Source organism: Cervus elaphus, chromosome 29 (genome assembly GCF_910594005.1).
Source record: "Cervus elaphus chromosome 29, mCerEla1.1, whole genome shotgun sequence".
NCBI lineage: Eukaryota > Metazoa > Chordata > Mammalia > Artiodactyla > Cervidae > Cervus > Cervus elaphus.
In genome coordinates this window covers 5,278,671-5,301,955 of record NC_057843.1, presented here as the reverse complement: position 1 = coordinate 5,301,955, position 23,285 = coordinate 5,278,671, and the positions used below count along the sequence as shown (strand labels likewise).

The window sequence follows — 23,285 nt, the reverse complement described above, 5'->3', positions numbered from 1 at the left end:
GAATCTAAGGGTAGGATGGATTGGGAGGCTGGGACTGACCCATAAACACTACTACATATAAAACAGAGAGCTAATGAGAACCTAACAGAAGCAGAAGATACTAAGAAGAGGTGGCAAGAATACACAGAAGAACTGTACAAAAAAGATCTTCATGACCCTGATAACCACAAAGGTGTGATCACTCACCTAGAGCCAGATGTCTTGGAATGTGGAGTCAAGTGGGGCTTAGGAAGTATAACTATGAACAAAGCTAGTGGAGGTGATGGAATTCCAGTTGAAATATTTCAAATCCTAAAAGATGATGCTGTGAAAGTGCTGCACTCAATATGCCAGCAAATTTGGAAAACTCAGCAGTGGCCACAGGACTGGGAAAGGTCAGTTTTCATTCCAATCCCTAAGAAAGGCAATCCCAAAGAATGCTCAAACCACTGCACAATTGCACTCATCTCACACGCTAGTGAAGTAATGCTCAAAATTCTCCAAGCCAGGCTTCAACAGAATGTGAACCATGAACTTCCAGATGTTCAAGCTGGTTTTAGAAAAGGCAGAGGAACCAGAGATCAAATTACTAACATCATTTGGATCATCGAAAAAACAAGAGAGTTCCAGAAGAACATATGCTTTATTGACTATGCCAAAGCCTTTGACTGTGTGGATCACAACAAACTATGGAAAATCCTGAAAGAGATGGGAATACCAGACCACCTGACCTGCCTCTTGAGAAACCTGTATGCAGGTCAGGAAGCAACGTTTAGAACTGGACATGGAACAACAGACTGGTTCCTAATAGGAAAAGGAGTATGTCAAGGCTGTATATTGTCACCCTTTTTATTTAACTTATATGCAGAGTACATCATGAGAAATGCTGGGCTGGAAGAAGCACAAGCTGGAATCAAGATTGCTGGGAGAAATATCACCACCCTTATGGCAGAGAGTGAAGAGGAACTAAAAAGCCTCTTGATGAAAGAGAAAGAGGAGAGTGAAAACGTTGGCTTAAAGCTTAACATTCAGAAAACTGAGATCATGGCATCTGGTCCCATCACCTCATGTGAAATAGATGGGGAGACAGTGGAAACAGTGTCAGACTTTATATTTTTGGGTTCCAAAATCTTTGCGGATGGTGACTGCAGCCATGAAATTAAAAGACGCTTACTCCTTGGAAGGAAAGTGATGACCAACCTAGATAACATATTAAAAAGCAGAGATATTACTTTGCCAACAAAATTCCGTCTAGTCAAGGCTATGGTTTTTCCAGTGGTCATGTATGGATGTGAGAGTTGGACTGTGAAGAAAGCTGAGTGCCGAAGAATTGATGCTTTTGAACTGTGGTGTTGGAGAAGACTCTTGAAAGTCCCTTGGACAGCAAGGAGATCCAACCAGTCCATCCTAAAGGAGACAAGTCCTGGGTGTTCACTGGAAGGACTGATGCTGAAGCTGAAACTCCAATACTTTGGCCACCTCATGCAAAGAGTTGACTTGTTGGAAAAGACCGTGATGCTGGGAAGGATTGGGGGCAGGAGGAGAATGGGACGACAGAGGATGAGATGGCTGGGTGGCATCACCGACTTGATGGGCATGAGTTTGAGTAAACTCTGGGAGTTTGTGATGGACAGGGAGGCCTGGTGTGCTGCGATTCATGGGGTCGCGAAGAGTCAGACATGACTGAGAGACTGAACTGAACTGAACTGAATTCCTTCCATCAGGAAGCTTCCACCAGCCTCTTATCCTTCTCTATCTGAGGGCAGACTGAGTGAAAATCACAATCACAGAAAACTAACCAAAATGAACACATGGACCACAGACTTATCTAACTCAATGAAACTATAAGCCATGCCTGGTAGGGCCACCCAAGACTGATGGGTCATGGTGGAGAGTTCTGACAAAATGTGGTCCACTGGAGAAAGGAATGCCAAACCACTTCAGTGTTCTTGCCTTGAGAACCCCATGAACAGTATGAAAAGGCAAAAATATAGGACACTGAAAGATGAACTCCCCAGGCTGGTAGGTACCCAATATGCTACAGCAGAAAAATGGAGAAATAGCTCTAGAAAGAATGAAGAGGCTGAGCCAAAGGGAAAAAAAAAATGCCCAGTTGATGATGTTACTGGTGATGAAAGTAAAGTCTGAAGCTGTTAAGAACAATATTGCATAGGAACCTGGAATGTTAGGTCCATGAATCAGGGTAAATTGGAAGTCAAACAGGAGATGGCAAGAGAGAACACTGACATTTTAGGAATCAGTGAACTAAAATGGACTGGAATGGGTGAATTTAATTCAGATGATCATTATATCTACTACTGTGGGCAAAAATCCCTTAGAAGAAATGAAGCAGCCCTCATAATAATAATATAAAAAAAAAAAGAGTTTGAAATGCAGTACTTGAGTGCAATCTCAAAAATGATAGAATAATCTCTGTTCATTTCCAAGACAAACCATTCAATATTACAGTGATCCAAGTCTATACTCCACCACTAATGCCGAAGAAGCTGAAGTTAAACGGTTCTATAAGAAATGTCTACAAGACCTTCTAGAACTAACGACAAAAAAAGATGTCTTTTTCATCACAGGAGACTGAAATGCAAAAGTGGGAAGTCAAGAGCTACCTGGCGTAACAGGCAAATTTGGCCTTGGAGTACAGAATGAAGCAGGGCAAAGGTTAACAGAGTTTTCCCAAGAGAATGCACCAGTCATAGCAAAAGCCTTCTTCCAACAACACAAGAGAAGACTTTATACATGGACATCACCAGATGGTCAGATTGATTATATTCTTTGCAGCCAAAGATGGAGAAGCTCTATACAGTCAGCAAAAACAAGGCTGGGAGCTGACTGTGGTGCAGATCATGAGCTCCTTATTGCAAAATTCAGACTTAAATTGAAGAAAGTAGAGGAAACAACTAGACCATTCAGGTATGACCTAAATCAAATCCCTTACTATTATACAGTGGAAATGACAAATAGATTCAAGGGATTAGATCTGATAGAGAGAGTGCCTGAATAATTATGGACAGAGGTTCCTAACATTGTATAGTACGTGGTGACCAAAACCATCTCAAGAAGAAGAAATGCAAAAAGGCATAATGGTTGTCTGAGGAGGCCTTACAAATAGCTGAGAAAAGAAGACAAGCAAAAGGCAAGAGGAGAAAAGGAAAGACATACCCATCTGAATGCAGAGTTCCAAAGAATAGCAAGGAGAGATAAGAAAGCCTTCCTCAGTGATCCATGCAAAGAAATAGATGAGAAGAAGAGAATGGGAAAGACTAGAGGTCTCTTTAAGAAAATTAGAGATACCAAGGGAATATTTCATACAAAGATAGGCACAATAAAGGGCAGAAATGCTATATATCTAACAGAAGCAGAAGATATTAACAAGAGGAGGCAAGAATACACAGAACTATACAAAAAAAAAATCTCAATGACCCAGATAACCACAATGGTGTGATCACTCACCTAGACCCAGACATCCTGTAGTGCAAAGTCAAGTGGACTAGGAGGTGATAGAATTCCAGCTGAGCTATTTCAAATCCCAAAAGATAATGCTGTGAAAGTGCTGCACTCAATATGCCAACAACTTTGGAAAACTCAGCAGTGGCCATAGGACTGGAAAAGGTCAGTCTTCATTCCAATCCGAAAGAAGGACAATGCCAAAGAATGCTCAAACTACTGCACAATTGCACTCATCTCACATGCTAGCAAAATTATGCTCAAAATTCCCCAGACATGCTTCAGTAGTACATGAACCAAAAACTTTCAGATGTCCAAGCTGGATTTAGAAAAGGCAGAGAAACTGGATATCAGATTGCCAATAGCCATTGGATCAAAGAAAAAGCAAGAGAATTCCATGGAAACATCTACTTCTGCTTCATTGACTATGCTAATGCCTTTGATTGTGTGGATCAATAGACTGTGAAAAATTCTTCAAGAGATGGAAATAGCAGACCACCTGATCTGCTTCCTGAGAAATCTGTATGCAGGTCAAGAAGCAACAGTTAGAACTGGACATGGAACGATGGACTGGTTCCAAATTGGGAAAGGAGCACGTCAAGGCTGGATAAAGCACAAGCTAGAGTCAAGATTGCTGGAAGAAATATCAGTAACTTCAGATATGTAGAAGGCACCATCCTCATGGCAGAAAGTAAAGAGGAACTAAAGAGCCTTTTGATGAAAATGAAAGAGGAGAGTGAAGAAGCTGTCTTCAAACTTGACACTGCAAAAATGAAGATCAATGCATCTGGTACCATCACTTCATGGCAAATAGATGGGGAAATAATGGAAGGAGTGACAGATTTTATATTCTTGGACTCCAAAATCACTGCAGATGGTGACTGCAGCCATGAAATTAAAAGACACTTGCTCCTTGGAAGAAAAACTATGACCAACCAAGACAGCATATTAAAAAGCAGAGACATTACTTAGCCGACAAAGGTATAGTCAAAGGTATGGTTTTTCCAGTAGTCATGTATGGATGTGAGAGTTGGACAATAAAGAAAGATGAGCACTGAAGAAGTAATGCATTTGAACTGTGGTGTTGGAGAAGACTGTTCAGAGTCCCTTGGACGGCAAGGTGATTAAACCCATCAACCCTAAAGGAAATCAGTCTGAATATTCATTGGAAGGACTGATGATGAAGCTGAACCTCCATGTGAACCTTCACATGATGTGAAGAACTGACTCACTGAAAAAGACCCTGATGCTGGGAAAGACTGAAGGCAGGAGGAGAAGGGGATGACAGAGGATGAGATGGTTGGTTGTCATCATTGACTCAATGGGCATGAGTTTGAGCAAGCTCTGGAAGTTGGTGATGGACAGGGAAGTCTGGTGTGCTGCAGTCCACGGGGTCACAAAGAGTCAGACACGACTGAGTGACTGAACTGAACTGAGAGGTATCTATTGGCTTAATATTATTTTCTTGAGGGTTTTCACAGATTTGCTTTGTTCCCATGCCAGCAGTAGACTGGAGGAAACACATGTCTAGAAGAGCCAGCTGGTGTCTAACTGATACTGGTTTCTGATAGGACTTCAGAGACTTAGAGCTGAGTTCTTTAGACACAATGACTGATTGAAGGAGCTGGTTTTTTGTGAGGTTCTCTGGAGAGAGCTCAGTTTTGAGTGACTAATGACAAAGTACACCACAATAGCTGTCTGTTGTAGGTACAGTGGCCAGATTCAAAGAATAAGGGCATCAGGATTTGATGGACATATAAACCTCAAGGACCCCAGACACGTGGGAGGGTTCACAGGAGATCTGGGGGGTTTGTGCATAGTTGGAGGACTGAGTCGTCAGAGAAACTAAGTTATCACCATGAACGTGGGCGCCACTGGACACTCAGGTGGATGAGCACAGGGCAATTCAGGCCACAGGCATTATAAAGGGCCAGAGTCCAAGACGAAAGTCAGAGACTGAGAGATTCTCATAGAGAGATGAGAATAAAAGAAAAAAAAAAAATAAAAAAAAAAAAGAATAAAAGAGATCAGTCCCAGAATTCACTGGAGTTATGGCATTGATTTGAACATACGTGTGTGTATGCATATATAACCAACTGATATATATATTATATAATATACATGCACATGGATAAAATCACACATGTATATGTAAAAATTATTTTTCAAATTTTTCCTTATTTTGAAATAATATTAATATTTACCATCCCTACTTTATAGGATTTTTGTGAGAAACATTGAGGCAATGTACAAAAAAATCACTGTACACAAGTTAAGGAACTGTACAAACAGAGAAGATGAAATAAGGAAATGTCTTATAAAGTAAATAATAACATAGGACTCATAGAAAAAAAAGGGTAGACCTTTGTCAAAATGTTAACTGGCTTTCCAAATTTAGATAATAATTTTGTTCTGTTTATAAAATTCTTGTGATGCATATATCAGAGGCTTATAAAATATCCCATTAAGTTACATAAAAATATTTCTATTATTGCAATACACAAAGGCTAAGAATTAAATATCAATTAAATTAAATATCAAATAAAATATCAATCCAATAATTTAGGCTTCCCTGGTGGCTCAGAGAATAAAGAATCTGTCTGCAATGCTGGTTCAATCCCTGGGTCAGGAAGACTCCCTGGAGAAGGGAATGGCAACTCACTCAAATGCTCTTGCTTGGAGAATTCCATGGACAGAGGAGTCTGGTTGGCTACAGCCCATAATTTATTCATAAAACATCTGCTAAAACTTCAAAAGTTTTTCCTTAAGGCTTCTTGTCCCTCAAAGCAATATAAAATTATTTTGTGCATGAGTGGAATCTCTACTAATAAATACATCTCAGTTAACAGGCACTGAGTGAGTAAGTGAAAGTTGCTCAGTCAGGTCTTTTTGTCACTTCATGGACTGTATTCCATAGAATTCTCCAGGCCAGAATACTGGAGTGGGTAGCCTTTTCCTTCTCCAGGTGATCTTCCCAACCCAGGGATCGAACCCAGGTCTCCCACACTGCAGATGGATTCTTTACCAGCTAAGCCACAAGGAAGCCCAAGAATACTGGAGTGGGTAGCCTATCTCTTCTCCAGGGGATCTTCCTGACCCAGGAATCAAACCAGAGTCTCCTGGATTGCAGGCGGATTCTTTACTAACTGAGCTATCAGGGAAGCCCTAATATACACTACTAAATTCTATTAGACAGTTAATCTAGGTCAGTGTCTGTTAGATTAATCTGTTCATTGTAGTCCAATAATGTATTTGGATGCCTAAGGCTCAGTTGGTCACCAAGGAAATTCAAATTATTATTAAATGCCTGATAATACTAATTCTGCAGTGCTTTCTTAGTCATTTCACATCAGTAAACCAAACACTGTATTAAATTAAATCCCTTGACCATCGAATCCTGTTTTTCCATTACTTTATGATATCTGTGCTGTGCTTAGTCACTCAGTCTTGTCTGACTCTGTGACCTCATGGACTCAGCACACCAGGCATCCCTCTCCTCTACTGTCTGCTGAAGTTTGCTCAGATTCATGTCCATTCAGTCAGCGATGCCATCCAACCATCTAATCTCGGTCGCACCCTTCTTCTTCCTGCCCTCAGCCTTTCCCAGCATCAGGGTCTTTTCCAACGAGTTGGCTCTTCACAGCAGCTAGCCAAACTATTAGAGTTTCCCTGTATATATATATATGTCCTCTGTTTATAGTATATACACACTACTACATATGAAATAGATAACCAACAAGGACCTACTTACTGGACATGGAACTATACTCAATATTTTGTCATAACATATAAGGGGTGATAATCTGAAATATATACATACATACATATATATGTAAATTTTCCATATACCTGATACTAACACAACATTATAAATCAATGATACTTCAATTAAAAAAATAAACAATGCTAGATCTGAGCTTCTAGCATTCCTGAGGACCACATATGCCATGTTTCTGGACTAGGAAGTGTTGTAAGGCACAGGTGATTTCATCTGGCATGAAGGCTTCTCCAAAACCTCTGCTACTCACTCAAAGAGCATCAAATCAAAGTAGGGTTACTGGTTCTGAACTAGTGTATGGAATTCTTCTTTGGGTCTCTCCTGCTGGCATTCTCCTTCTCCATTCCTTTACATATTTCCTCTATAGCCCTTGGTAGGTAAAGGAGCTGGGGTGGCCCAGAACTCATTACTGATCAACTTATGGCAGGTCCTGGATATGAATTTTGGAGGATGTTCAAATTATCACTGAATCTCTATGCCTTGTGCCTAAAATACAAAGCCTTAATGACTGTTTGAGAGCAAAGGAATGAATGCTTTCCTTCAAATCATGGAAAACTCTCAGTTATCATAGCATTGTTGTTTTTGTTTGGTCTCTAAGTCATGTCTGACTCTTGGAGACCTCATGGAATGTAGCCCACCAGACTCCTCTGTCCATGGGATTGTCCATGGGATTGTTGCCTGTCCCAGGCAACAACAGTGAGGTGAGTTGCCATTTCCTCCATCAGGGGGTCTTCCTGACCTAGGGACTGAACCTGCATCTCTTGCATTGGCAGGCAGAATGTTTACCACAGCGCCACCTGGGAAGGCCCCCAGATGGTATTTTCTTCCCAAAGAAGGTAGTTTCATCTCCACAGAAACACTCAGGTTCAGTGCAGCCACCTTCATGGATTATCTAAGCTGGGTCTCATGGGTAACTTGCTGTCGCTTCTATATCAGCAATTGCTGCTTCACCTTGAACTTTTATATTATGGAGATGGCTTCTTTCCTTCAGCCTGATGACCCAATCACTTTTGCTTCACACTTTTTCTTCTGCAGCTTCCTTACCTATCTCAGCCCTCACAGGGCTGAGGGCTTCCCAGATGGTGCTAGTGGTAAAGAACACACTTGCCAATGCAGGAGACATAAGAGACAAGAGTTTGATCCCTGGGTTGGGAAGATCTCCTGGAGGAGGGCGTAGCAACCCACTTCAGTATTCTTGCCTAGAGAATCCCAGGACAGAGGAGCCTAGTGGGCTACAATCCATATGGTCACAAAGAGTTGGACACAGCTGAAATGACTAAGCACACACAAACATAGAACTGAAGAGATTTAGAAACTTGCTCTGGATTATGCCTCGGTTTAAGGGAATGTTGAGACTGGTTTGATCTTTTATCCTGGCCACTACACCTTTCTTCATACGAGCAGTTAGGCTGTTTGATTTTCTTATTATTCATGTGTTTACAGCAGCAGCAAATTTAATTTCGATTAGGAAGATTTCCTTTGCACTTACAACTTGGTTCACTGTTTGGCATAAGAGGTTTAGCTTTTGGCCTGTCTCAGCTTTTGACCTGCCTTCCTCACTGAGCTTCAACATGTCTAGCTTTTGACTTAAATTGAGGGACATGGGACTCTTCCCTTCACCTGAGCACCTGGAGGCCACTGTGGGATTACTAGCAGGCTTAATTTCAATATATTGTTATGTCTCAGGACATAGGGAGGCCCGAGGAAGGGAGAGAGATGGAATGGGTAGCCATGTCAGAAGAGATGGCATTTAGCAATTAAGTTCCCTATATTCTATGAGTGTGGTCCATGGTGCCTCCCAACATTTACAATAGGAACTTCAGAGATCCCTGATCAAAGATTACCTTAACAAGTATAATAATAATAGAAATGTTTACAACTTTGTGAGCAAATGTATTGGAGAAATGGTGCCAATAGACTTACTGAAAGCAGAGTTGTCACAAACCTTCAGTTTGCAAAAAAAAAAAAAAGTAATATCTGCCAAGTGCAATAAAATGTAGAGCAATAAAATGAGGTCTGCCTGTATACAGATATCCATAAATTGAATACATACTACAGCCCAGATAGTTTACTTATATAACTTAATTAACATTTAAAATAACTCTGTAACAAGCATCATCATTAAACCACAGTTTAATTAAACCACTAATGAGGAAAAAACAGGCTAATTAAGCCCATATACACTTGCTTATGGAAGTTGATATTTCAACTTTTGCAACATATGCTTAAACTGAATTTTTGTTTTAAAGTTAACTTTTTCTTTTTTAAAAAACATGAACTGAGGGCAGTTTAACAAATTTTCTGAGACGTTTCTACACTACTATTTTCATATTGTGATACTGAAGGGAATTCTCCCTTGGTAACTGTCACCTCAGTTTCAGCTAAATTTCTTTCTGTTATTAGCCCCATAAAGAATACATCTCAACAGAATGTTCACTGTCTTTTCAGTTCCAGTTTATGTTTTCGTTACTATAGAATGAGTGTCAAAGGAAATATTTCATTAAAAGTTAATTTTAATCTAATGAATAATAATGTTGTTTTGGTAATATTCCCAAATTTTACCACCTTCCAACAAACTTCATTATGAAATTTATTAAGAACACATCATAGATGTATAAATTAGACTAAACTGTTAACAATAAATGATGTTCACTGTTTGTAGTAACAAAAAACAGGCCAGATACTACTTTTAAGAGACACAAACACTATTACTTATATATGGAATCTAAAAAAAAAAAAGAAAAATGGATGTTGTTATTGTGTAGTCACTAAGTCTTTTCTGACCCTTTGTGATTCCATGGACTGTCCATGGCATTTTCCAGGCAAGAATACTGGAGTGGGTTTCCATTTCCTCCTCCAGGGCGTCTTCCAAACCCAGGGATCGAACCCATGTCTCCTGCACTGGATTCTTTTACAACTGAGCCACCTGGGGAACATCCCCCCAAAATGGTATAAATGAACTTATTTACAAAACAGAAATAGAGTCACAGATGCAGAAAACAAATCTATGGTTAACAAGGTGGAGAGGGTGGGAGGAATAAACTGGGAGGTTGGGATTGACATATGCACACTCTCATATACAAAATAGTAACTAATTAAGGACCTGCTATATAGCACAGGAAACAAAAAATAAGAGACACGAGGCGTCCGTAAAAGATGGCCAGGAGCCACAGTAGTTGTAGCACGGTGATCTTTTTTTTCCTGAAAGCAAAGCACTTACGGTCTCTCCCAGATGGAGCACATTTGTGTTTCTCATTCTGTTCAGCTGGCAATCTCGTTCAATTATGTAGAATAAAGACATTTAAGAGCAAAATGGGTCCCTGATCAGCACTAAAGGGAGCTCTTGTTTAAAAGAACTTAGGAAAACCCACTGTGAATCATTTTAAACCACGGCGCTTTCTTACCTCTCACATAGTTTTAGTTCAGGCTTTTCAGAGGTCTTGTGATGGAAACTCACAGCCATTAGTATGACCCCTGTCCTTGGAATTTTCCAGGCAAGAACACTAGAGGGGGTTTCCAGTTCCTACTCCAGAGGTAGAAGGATCATCGTTGCAAAAATTAAGTAGGGTCAAGAGATGGAGAGCGAACGAAATGGACTCTATCTGTACATGATGATGTGGTGATTGGGGCAGGTGCATAGAAACAGATGATACATGGTTGGGACCTTAAGGAAGAGGGGAGGGGCAGAGACAATACAGACCTCAGCATTTGGTCCAGCCAGTGGGAACAACACCTGAAAAGTTCCCAGAACATATTTATCATTCTTGAGGGAAAGGGAGGACAACATGGCCGGTGGAGACACTACATATAGAACAGGAGATGAGGAGAGGAGAGCCGCTGGTCAGGGTGGATCCTGTGCGTGCTCAGTCATGTTCAGCTCATGGTGACCCCACAGACTGTAGCCCATGAGGCTCCCCTGTCCGTGGATTTCCCAAGCAAGAATACTGGAGTGGGTTGCCACTTCCTGACCCAGGGGATCTTTCCGACCTGGGGGTTGAACCCGCTTCTACATGCGCAGGTGGGTTGTTTTTCCACTGAGGCACTGGGGAAGCTCAGGGGTGGATTGTGTGCATCTCATATTCATGGAATGGACTTGCAGGACCTTTGGATTTGATGACTGGGCTTTGTATGCTTTGGAGCAGAGGAGTGAAATGATCTGGTTATGTGCTTTTAGAAGATGCACTTTGAAGCACTGACCATGGGGTAGGGGTATCAGTGAGGAGGTGACTGAAAAAGTTTAGGCGAGAGAGATTAATGGTCAGTATTCAAACAGCCATGGTGTCGATAACCATGTCATGTCCTGGCTCTGTGACAACCATTGGGTCACGGCTGGAGTGATAGCGCCTGCAACTATCCTCATGTTACCGAAATGGTGCTATAATCCATTTTTGTCTATTATTTTTTCTTCCATAGTTTGGAATAGTATTTGAAATATAGTGACCTCCATATTTTAAGTATTCGTCAAATAAGTGAATCAACAATTGAATAAAATGACAAGACAGTGAAAACCTTCATTGGTCAAACCTGAAAGTATGACTAACTACACAAGTGGAGATAATGAGAACTTAGATATAATTCCACAGAATTCCTAAGCCACATAGTGGAGTGCATGATTGTGATTACATAAGAATATAATCTATTTCAGAGAAAGAGAGCCCCTGCAAAGACTGAAAACAGCTTTCCTCCTGTTGAGTTCACATATATTGAAATTCAAAAAAACTAGTGATAAACACAGTGAAATCTGAGCTAGAATAAAAAGAATGGACAAGAAAATTTTATACATTTCAAAACTAAAAATAGATACTCTCTAGAAATACAGATCAGGGGCCTTATGAAGGATTTCACAAACCACACCAACATGTGCACTTACACACACACCCCTGCATCACTCTGGATGGATGACTTAAAAAGTATGTTTTGCCACTTAAACAGAAATGGTAGGAGAAATAAAGAATATCACATAATTAGAAACAGCTGCCTACACTAATTGCATTTTCTTCTGGACATCCAGCCAAAGTTATGAGATTCATCATTCAGAGAAAGGCCATAGGCAGAGTTTGTCTTTATATCAGAAATATATCACATTTTTTCAATTTATACATGGAATGATGTCAGCTGAATACCTCTTTAGTAGTATATCTTTGGAGAAGGCAGTGGCAACCCACTCCAGTACTCTTGCCTGGAAAATCCCATGGATGGAGGAGCCTGGTAGGCTGCAGTCCATGGGGTCGCTAAGGGTCAGACACAACTGAGCGACTTCACTTTCACCTCTCACTTTCATACATTGGAGAAGGAAATGGCAATCCACTCCACTTTCTTGCCTGGAGAATCCCGGGGACAGGGGAGCCTGGTGGGCTGCCGTCTATGGGGTCGCAGAGAGTCGGACACAACTGAAGTGACTTAGCAGCAGCAGCAGCAGCATATCTTTAGCTGCTATTAATAGAATGATTATACCAAGCTTAAATGATATTGACCCACTGACCCATTTATACACTATCTCTTATATTTCAAAACAGTCTGTATTTCAGTTCATATCATTCAATTGTTATAATAATTTGAATGATGGTTCAAAAACCATGTTTATCAATTTTGTGATATAATAAAATGCAAAAGGATGGCTAAGTTGTTAGGAAACAAAATCGAATGTCACTAAATTCTAAAATGATGTGAAGCTAAATAAAATATAATGGGGTCATATATAAGATATATGAGCACAAAAAATAATGCCTAAAATATGACTTTGATCATAGGAAATAATGAGAAAGAGAATTCAGAAAAAAGTTAATTAGATGAAAGCACAAATGTATCTAGTATCAGTATATGACTTTATTCTTGAAAATTTGGTTTACTTCCTCTGGGAAGCCTGCCTGAACCTGAAATGGTATTTTGGACATTATTCTTCTATAGGTAAATTGGTTTGGTTAATGCTACTTCCCAAAACAAAGACTATGAAATAATAGAAACTCTAAAAAAACATTAATTAGAATTCTTCTAACAAATTACAAAAAATCCTTATCATTTACTATAACTCTAAGGATACAGATGTACCAGACAATAACTGTAAGTTACACCTAATGTTTGGAAATCTTTTAATTGCTCCTTATATATGTACATTTTTAAAGTAAGAACTCTCCATTTCCTCAACCCCAAACAATCTACAGATTCAGTTGCAATTACTATCAAATTATCAAGGGCATTTTTCACAGAAGTGTAACAAAAAATTTCACAATTTCTATGGAAAAATAAATGACTCCAAATAATGAAAGCAATCTTGAGAAAGAGGAACAGAACTGGAAGAATCAGTCCCTTGAACTTAGACTTTACTACAAAGCTATAATCAACAAAAGAGTATGGCACTGGCACAAAAATAGGAATATAGATCTACAGAACAGGACAGAGTCCAGAGACAAACCCATGCAACTATGGCTACCTAGCTATGAGAAAGGAGGCAAGAATGTACAGTGGAGAAAAGGGAGCCTCTTTAATATGTGATGCTGGGAAAACTAGACAGCTACATGGAAAAGACTGAGAGAACACACCCTAACATCATACACAAAAATAAACTTAAAATGGATTGAATACCTAAATGTAATACCTGACTACTGACTGCTGTTGCTGCTGCTGCTAAGTTGCTGACTAGAGAAAGTAAAATAAAAACAAACGAACAAATGGGGCCTAATTAAACTTACAGGATTTTGCACAGCAAAGGAAACCATAAACAAAATGAAAAGACAACCCTCAGAATGGAAGGAAATATCTTTCAATAAATTGACTAACAAAGGACTAATCTCAAAACTATACAAACAGCTCATACAACTCAATATAAACAACAAACCGAACAACCCAATCAAAAACCAGGCAGAACATCTAAACAGCCATTTCTCCAAAGAAAATACATAGGTGGCCAAGAGGCACATGAAAAGATGCTCAGCACCACTATTAGAGAAATATAAGTTGAAACTACAATGAGGCATCCCCTCACATTGGTCAGAACAGCCATCTCAAATAGCCTACTGATAGAAACAATAAATGTTGCAGAGAGTGTGGAGGAAAGGAAACCCTTCTACACTGTTGAAGGGAATTTAAATCGGTACAGCCACTATGAAGATGTTCTTTAAAAAGTAAAAATAGAGCTACTGAATGATGCAACAATCCCACTTCTGTATCTGGAGAAGACCATACTTCAAAATTATGCATGCACCCTGATATTCACTGCAGTAGTATTTACAATAGCCAGGACATGGAAGCAACCTTAATGTCAATCAACAGAATGGATAAAGAAGATGTGGTACATATATACAATGGAATCTCACTGAACCATAAGAAAGGAATGAAATAGTGTGATCTACAGAGATATGGACAGACCTGGAGACTGCCATACAGAGTGAAATAAGTCAGACAGAGAAAAGCAAATTTTGCTGATATGTGGAATCTAGAAAAATGGGATAGATGCACTTTTTCTAAGCAGAAGTAGTCACAGATGTAGAGAATAAACTTATGGTTGCCAAGGGGGAAAGGGAGGGGGATGAACTGGGACACTGAGACTGACACATATACAGTAGTGATGCTATTAACACGTGTAAAATAGATACCTAGTAAGAACCTGCTATAGAGCACACGAAACTCTCCTCCTGGCTCTGTGGTGACCTGAATGGGGAGGACAGTTAAGGAAAAAGAGTGGGTATATGAATACTGATGACTCAGTCACTTTGCTGTACAGCAGAAACACAATATTGTAAAGCAACTATACTCCAAAAAAGATTAACTTAAAAAAGAAGAAGAAAACTCCATTTTCTCAAAGGTGGGAGAAAGCATTTTCACCATTTCCTTATAACTCAACTATTACTTTTCCCTCTAAACTCCACCTACTTTTATACAAATGAGTACTTAAAATAGAAAATAAGTACTTAAGTACTTAAAAGTACTTAAAATGAGTACTTAAAAGTACTTAAAATACTTAAAAGCATTACAAAAATTATCAAATATCCCATAAAGATACAATTGCCAAAATAAAATATAAACCAACAACATCAGTAAAAACCCTAAAAAAGATATCTGAAAAAGCAGGTGGTGCTAGTGGTAAAAAGTCTGCCTGCAATGCAGGAGATGCAAGTTCAATCCCTAGGACAGGAAGATCCCCTGGAGAAGGGAATGGCAACCCACCCCAGTATTGTTGCCTGGAGGAATCCCATGGACAGAGGAGCCTGGAGTACAGTCCCTGGGGTCACAGACTCGGACACGATTAAGCGACTGAGCACCGCCGAGCACGCATCCTGCATTTAGTGAATATACTTTAATAAAGATCACTGAGATCCCATCAGGAAGCAGCTTATGGATTTTTCTATTTTTAAGATAATTTCAGTGTTTATTAAGTAGAACATGCATTTGAAAACATAACTAAAATGTAGTATAATTAAAACATAATAAATATAAAACATTAAAGCACAGACCAATGTAATGTACTTAAAGTGTGTTTGGAGGGAAATTTTAGAGTCCTAAATGCTTATTCTACAATAGAAGAAGGCTGAAATTAGGGAGATAAGAATCTAACTTTTTAATATAGAAAAATGTAGTAAAAGTCAAATGAAAGAAGAAATACCAATATAAGACTGTAAGTTAATGAGAAAAATACAATAGATAAGATGAAAACATTGTTATTTCATTATTTATGATTAATAAATTGACCATTTCCTAGTGTAACAGATAAAGAAAAATGACAGAAACACAAATAAATAATATTTGAAAGTAAAAGCAACATGAAGTATGGCAGACATTATAAAATCTCTAAGAGGATGTTGTGAATAAATATGTAAATAAATATGAACATTTTAACCCCACCATGAAAAATCTTTTCTCCAAGAAAAGTCCAGGTCCAAATAATCTTCACCCACAAGAGTATCATAAGTATAAATAAATAAATAATTCTAATATATGACAATAAACTAAAAACTATAGTGAAATGAGAAACATTACTCAAGTAGTTTTACAAAGCTATCATTACATTGTTACCAAAACTTGACAAGGATTCTATGAGAAAGAAAAATTCATGGCCAACATTCACTCACAAATAGAGATACAAAATAACTAAAATATTAGCAAACCAAATCTAGTAATAAATAAAAAGACAGCTGTAGTCCATAAATTAAAAATTTGCTTTCTATCAGAAATCAATAGATAGAAATAAAAAGAAAGAAATCAATAGATAGAGCATAGTTAAAAACAAAGAAGAAAATGTATTTTAGCCCAGTAGATACAACTGAACAAAGCATTTTGATTAAAATCAACATTCATTAAGATGTAAAAAAGTGAAAGTCTCAGAAAGCCATACCCAGATGACTTAGATAACAGAGTACAGTACATTTTCATCAAGTAGATAAAATCCTAACACAAGGATCTAATTTGCTGTGGTCAGACTCATAACAAGTCAAATCTAGCTACCGATACCCATTAGACAACATGACACTCGAGCTCCTGGCAAATGCAGAAACAGTAAAAATAACTAAAATTATGAGGCACAGGATGGAAAAACATTTTGCACACTGTCACTACTTACAGATATTATGAATATCTATATTGAGAATCCAAAATAACTGATGGGTAAATGATTGTAATCCATAGAAGAGTTTAGAAAGTTTTCTAAAATGAGTCCATACTAAAAATAATTAACCTTTCTCTATACCAGCAACAAATAGTTCAGGATCTTGATAAGATTAATAACATGCTCAACACCCATATAATGTTAGTTTTCTATGAAAACCACTGAAAACATCTGACAATCAAATTATAAACACACCCATAAAGACAACAAACAAACACCAAGAAATATAAGCCACAGAATGAATTATTTAATATTGAAAATTACTCCCTAATTTATCAATATACTTAATACAATTCTAAACTTCCAATATTTTGTGTATATCTGTGTATGTATACATAAAGTCTGAGAAGCTGAATAAAATTTTAAAGACATTTTAAAGTAAAATTTCAAAGAAAATTTTTATGTTAAGAATGGCAACAGAGTTCAACTCTGTGGGAGAAGGTGAGGGTGAGATGTTGCGAAAGAACAGCATGTATATTATCTATGGTGTAACAGGTCACCAGCCCAGGTGGGATGCATGAGACAAGTGCTCGGGCCTGGTGCACTGGGAAGACCCAGAGGAATCGGGTGGAGAGGGAGGTGGGAGGGGGGATCGGGATGGGGAATACGTGTAAATCTATTGCTGATTCATGTCAATGGATGACAAAACCCACTGAAAAAATAAATAAATAAATAAATTAAAAAAAAAAAAAAAAAAAAAAGAATGGCAACACATTCTCAAGGAAGAAAAGAAAAGAAAGCAGGATGAACTTTATCAGATTTCAACAACTGCTATAAAGATAGAGTATTCAGCTTTGGCCACCTGATGTGAAGAGCTGACTCTCTAGAAAAGACCCTGATGCTGGGAAAGAGTGAAGGCAGAAGGAAAAATGGATGACAGAGGATGAGATGATTGGATGGCATCACTGACTCAATGGACATGGATCTGAGCAAGCTCTGGGAATTGGTGATGGACAGGAAGCATGGTGTACTACAGTCCATGGGGCCGCGGAGTCAGACATGACTGAGCGACTGAACAGACATAACAGATTCATACATGAAATATTATGTTATTAGTTTAAAGATTGTTACTCATGGGACAGAATTGAGAAGCCAGAAAGATAACACGCAGATATGTAAACTTTTAATAACTTATGATCTATGTGGAGAAAAATACATTTTATAGAAAATGCTGTTGTTGACTGGATAGCTAACTAGGCAAAAACTAAATAAATATTGGATCCCTACCTCATATGATATAAAAATGAAGATGAGCTGCATTTAAGACCAAATGTAAAAGGTAAAGTTCTCAAGCTTAAAAAAGACAATATGGAACATCAATTAAACCTATCCTTTAAAAATGATTTTCAAATTTGATAACAACAAAATTAAGAACTCTTATTCATTAAACAATATAGACAGACATTAAAAAATATGTATATATACAAATTTTGGATAAGACATTTTCACTGTATACAACCAGGAAAAGATATTATTCAAAACGAATGAAGATTACTTTGTGGATCAATAAGAAAAAGAAATTTTAAAATTGGAAATAGGAAGGAATAGGAATTTTACCCAAAAGTAGGCATATATGGTTGATAAGCATAAATAATATATCAACTACATTAAAATTAGCAAAATGCAAATTCATGTGACAACGAGTGCTTATTTCATACCACCATGATGAGGAAAGATGAAAAGTCAGGCAATATTCAGTGTTGACAGGATGCAGAGCAATGGGAATTCCATCTATTACTGGAGTAAAATAGGTATATCAACTTTGGGGAACAGTTTGTCATGTACTACATAGTGACATTGAAATGTGTATTCCTTGGACATGCAATTCTACTATTAAATATGTACCCTAAGAAAATATTGCCTCTATCCCATAACCATGAGCAAGGATACTTAGAGCAATATGGTACATAACCAAAACCCGAGAGCTCTCAGAATGTTTACAAAGTGGAAACTGCTGTAGAAAATTAAAGAGCAGTAACAATGAATCAACTAGAATGCACACAGGCACATAGATGGGTCTCAGAAACAATTCTGAATGAAAGAAGAAAGTCATACACTATGATTCCATTTTTAAAGTCCAAACAGAGAGAATGTAACAACATTTGTTTAGTCATAAGAAATTACAGAGGAAAGTAAGTGGGGACATGGATTTCAAGGTTTGGAGGAGACAGAATAGCACTAATAATCGTACTACTTGGCCTGTTTTATTGACGGAGGTGTTGGTTTTGACTTTGTACCTGCATGTATGTCTGTGTGTGCAGACTCCTTTTATTTATATTTTACAATATTTAAGAAATGATGAATTACAGTCTATTGTGCTTTTCATATATCTTCCAGTGAATCATATACATACTACTATTTAAAAGCTTTTTAACTGCACAAGACATGTGTACTTTAGGAAACTTGTTATAGTACCAATTTTCTTTATAGGTCAATTTCCCTTGCCCCAACTAGGGATGTAAAAATTAGAGGTATGCTTTCCAGTAGGCAGAAAGGGTAGTATTACACAGAAATAAATGTGAAGTATTCCATTTTGTATCCAAAATTTATTGGCACAAGCATAAGACAGGCACACCAAATTGAGTGAAAATAATTTAGATGGGTAATTACAGTTATCATTGGTGGAGTTTATAACATGTATAAATAATAGGCCAATTATATATAGTCCTAATGACAATTCTGCAAAGTAGAATAGCAGAAAGGCGAACTGAGTAGCCACTTACACAAAAAAGCTAGAATAAGAGCCCAGATGTATGTCTCTCTCATACGTGCCCTGTCATGACTTCATTTTGCCCAGATTTTATTACCAGGTGTCTGATAGTGGGGTGTAATGGACTATAAGAAGACCTGACTTAATCTCGCTCTGCAACTGGTTAGCCATTTGACTTTGGATAATATTTCATGAGTTCTTAAGAGCTCAGTTCTTTTTCTTTCCTTTTCTCTTTTAAGGAATTGGAGATTACAATACCTATCAGAATCACTCTCAAGTTTAAACAAAATATGTATATAAAGCACCCAGCACAAAACATCTATTCAATACATTTTAAGATGATGATGATAATAATGATGAATTTCCTGTTAAATTATGGGAACAGTTCCCCAGTGGTTAAAAAGAGGAACAGAGGGCTGGCTGAAGGGAGGGCTGATCAAGCAAACAGAGGGAGAAGATGAGAGAACTGGGAAAGTGAGAATACTAGTAAAGAGCTCACTTTCATGACCCTGTGTAGACTCTTGGCCAAGGCTGGAGGGATGATGTAATTTGGAAGAGGCTGATGCTCTGAACACAAGGAATGCTCTTGGGACAAGCAGGGGTTAGGGGACAGCCTTAGTAAGAGAAAAGGCATGAAAGAAGAAAATGGAAGACTCTCATTAGGTCAGGCACACCTGACCCAGAGCTGAGAACATCTGCAGCCCTGAAGAGCCTCATAACTGTGTGAATGCCCTCACCTCTGTCTTCCTGGCAGGAGAGTTATGAGAAAGATTGGTCAGAAGAAACTCAGCCTGCAGCTTCCCAGGATTCTGCTAATCATCTGACCTGGGATGCACAGTTTCACTGCTAAGCAGATGCTTTTAACAAACCGCACTTTCTCTATTTCTGTGATATCTTCACCATGACAAAGAAAAGACCAACAAACAACAACGAAGCAACAGAGCTCCTTATTTTGAACAGTACAATATGGACTTCTATCATTACGCTATTATCCCTGGGTTACTACTGCTGCACCCTTCTGAATTCTTGTTGGCAACAACCTAAGTCCTTATAGAAGGACTTCTTTTTACCCTTTACTTTTTCTAAGATGTAAAGTATTTCTTCTATCACTACCTCCAGACTAGAACTGTGCTATGTGTAGATGAACCTACTGAATTACACCGAACCGCCTGTTAGCTTGCCCAAATATCATCAACCTCAGGTCCTTGGCTCCTCTGACCCACCTGCCAATGTTTAGAATTGTGGTCCTCCTTTCATCCTTGGCCCAGCCAGTTAGATCCACCACAGTCCTAATGAGTGAACCGAGCTCAACGTATGTGTGTGCCGTTAAGACTCACGGAGCAATTCAAGATACCCTCAGAAATGATTGAAAAACATGTAGAAGTATACAACACAACAGATTTCTAAAACTCAAATGATCTCTTTTCTGTCTCCTATTGTAAATGCATTCTTCTTTCTTCCTCTCTGAAATTTGAAATTGTTTTGGTTCTGCCCATCATTGACCACCAACGGTGCCATGACACCTACCTTCCTGTGCTCAGAAGGAAGGCTAATGAGAGATGCTGTAAGTGACAAAGCAAAGCAGCACTTGGCTTACACTGAACTCCATACCTGAGCGCATAGCCTCTTTCTGCATGCTGCCATAGTCATGCCAGTCCTTTCTTCTCAAACCATCTGTCCATGCATAGAACTGCCCATCTCCCAGGCCCAGTGGGAATGTCTGTGGAAAAGGAAAGTATTCAGAGCATAAAAAGGAGGTAGTTCCTTCTGTGTGGCTGGTAAACACAGCCAGATGCATCATAGGCAATCAAAAAATACTCCAGTAACTGATTCTCCCCATCTACTAAAGAGAAAGCCATTGCTAGTGACCTGATGGACACACATTTTAAAACCTTTTTTCTGCTTTTAAAATAAAAGTCTGGGTCACACACAACACCTACCATTTCCAATTTTATTTTATCCAAAGCCTTTCATAATTTAGTGCACCACTTCATCTGAGCATAAATGGCTAGCCATTTTTACTTGACCCAAGTGTAGACAGTAGTAGGGCTATCGATTTTGTATTAAAAGGAAATACCTTTTTTGTGTGTGATTTGTACAGTTTCCACTCATTTTGATCAAGTACATCTGAATGGCCTGGTGACAATATCAGCAAGCATTTGTTGAATGCTCACTGTGTACCAGATACTAAGACACTCTATGTATCCTTTGGTCTTTACAAGAGTCTTTGACTAAATCTCCATGTATCTGCCACTTAAACAAAGGCCCAGAAAAGTATTAACAAAATAACTTGAATGAAACCACAGTGGCCAAGCCAGGACGTGGGCCAGTTCTATTAAGATCAAAACTGGGGTACTGGTGACTATTAAATACTGCCTCCCATCAAGATTTCTGTTAGAATATGGTGTGTGGTTATGTTTACAGTTGAAATGGTCACCAAATCAACAATGTAGTCACAACACGTTCTGTGCTTTGGTGAAACTCAGTGTTCTGATGTCACCTTGGTTATTATTTTTGTGTACATGGCTGAAGCTGCTTCTTTCCTTACGGTACTTATTTTGGTAATAAATAAAATGTTTGGAATGAAGCTTATCATCACAACCTCAAAAGTCAAGATAATATAAAATAAATGTTTTCATATTCACATACCATTTTCTTTTAGTTCATTTTTGGAAATAACACATCAACAGAAAAAATAGAACAATTTTGAAAGTTTCAATTTAGGTAAAATAGAAGGTGAAAAATTTCAGTGAGGAAAGTTTACCCTAAGAGACTTTCCAAATAAAAGGTCTTACTTCTTGGTCTGAAACAGGACAACTATTGTGCTTATGAAAAAAGTATTCACCTTCAGTCCATCTTTATGGTTTATAAAGCTTCCACTAGTTTGGAAAGAACAAAAATGGATCTTAATATTTTTAAAAAATGGTAGTTAAATCAGAGGAAAGGCTTTCCAGATCAGGTGACTATTATCTAAATATATTTAAAAAACTGTTCGTTATAGTGGTAAGTTCAGGACCAACAACAACAGGGGAATAAACATACCAGGATGATGATGAGTTTACAAAAGATATTAAGAATAAATTTTGAAAGGAGGATGACAAAAAAGAAAAGATGGAAAAACTAACAGGACTATAATAAAAATAAAAGAAAGTGGAATGAAACAATTTTGGGGTTTAATACCAATACAAAAAAAAAAAAAAAAACTCATGCTTTTTTTTTTCTGATTGATATTTATTTCATAATTGGAATACAGCTCCAGGCAAGAGAAGATTTGGATCAAGGTTATTCTCAAAATAGTAAAAATGTGCTTCCAGCAAGAGCTCCCATGATCCCAACCACTGGTTCATGAAGTCCTCTAGGCTGGGGTCTGATCATAAAGGACTTTTGCTACATCCTCCAATGACTAAATAAAGATGACAGAGCAGCAGACTCATTGATGTGAATCTATAGTGCTGTCTGGGTGATATCTTCTGTGAGGCAAGAGATGGTGCCCAAGGCCATCCTGTTGGGGAGGATGGTTCTTCTCATTAGAGACACTGAGGCTTTCTGGCATTGCTCAAGGATTCCTGGCCTGAAATGAGGGCCTCTGTGTGAGCTATGATGTCCCGAAGGCCACTGTTGTAGTTCAGGGGCTAAGCTGTGTCTGACTCTTTGCAGCATACCAGGCTTCCCTGTTCTTCACTATCTCTCAGACTTTGCTCAACTCATGTCCATTGAGTTGATGAGGCCATCCAACCATCTCACCCTCTGTCACAGGC

At 38.4% G+C, this 23,285-nt stretch overlaps 1 protein-coding gene across 1 annotated transcript in view; it reads right to left on the bottom strand.

Annotated features, from left to right (window-relative positions):
* Window positions 1–23,285, bottom strand: part of GALNTL6 (polypeptide N-acetylgalactosaminyltransferase like 6) — a 1,387,945-nt gene that overhangs the window by 891,445 nt on the left and 473,215 nt on the right. The window contains exon 2 of the mRNA XM_043891291.1: window positions 21,139–21,247. Within this exon, the coding sequence (XP_043747226.1) occupies window positions 21,139–21,247 (109 nt within the window). The remainder of the gene's footprint in view (window positions 1–21,138; window positions 21,248–23,285) is intronic.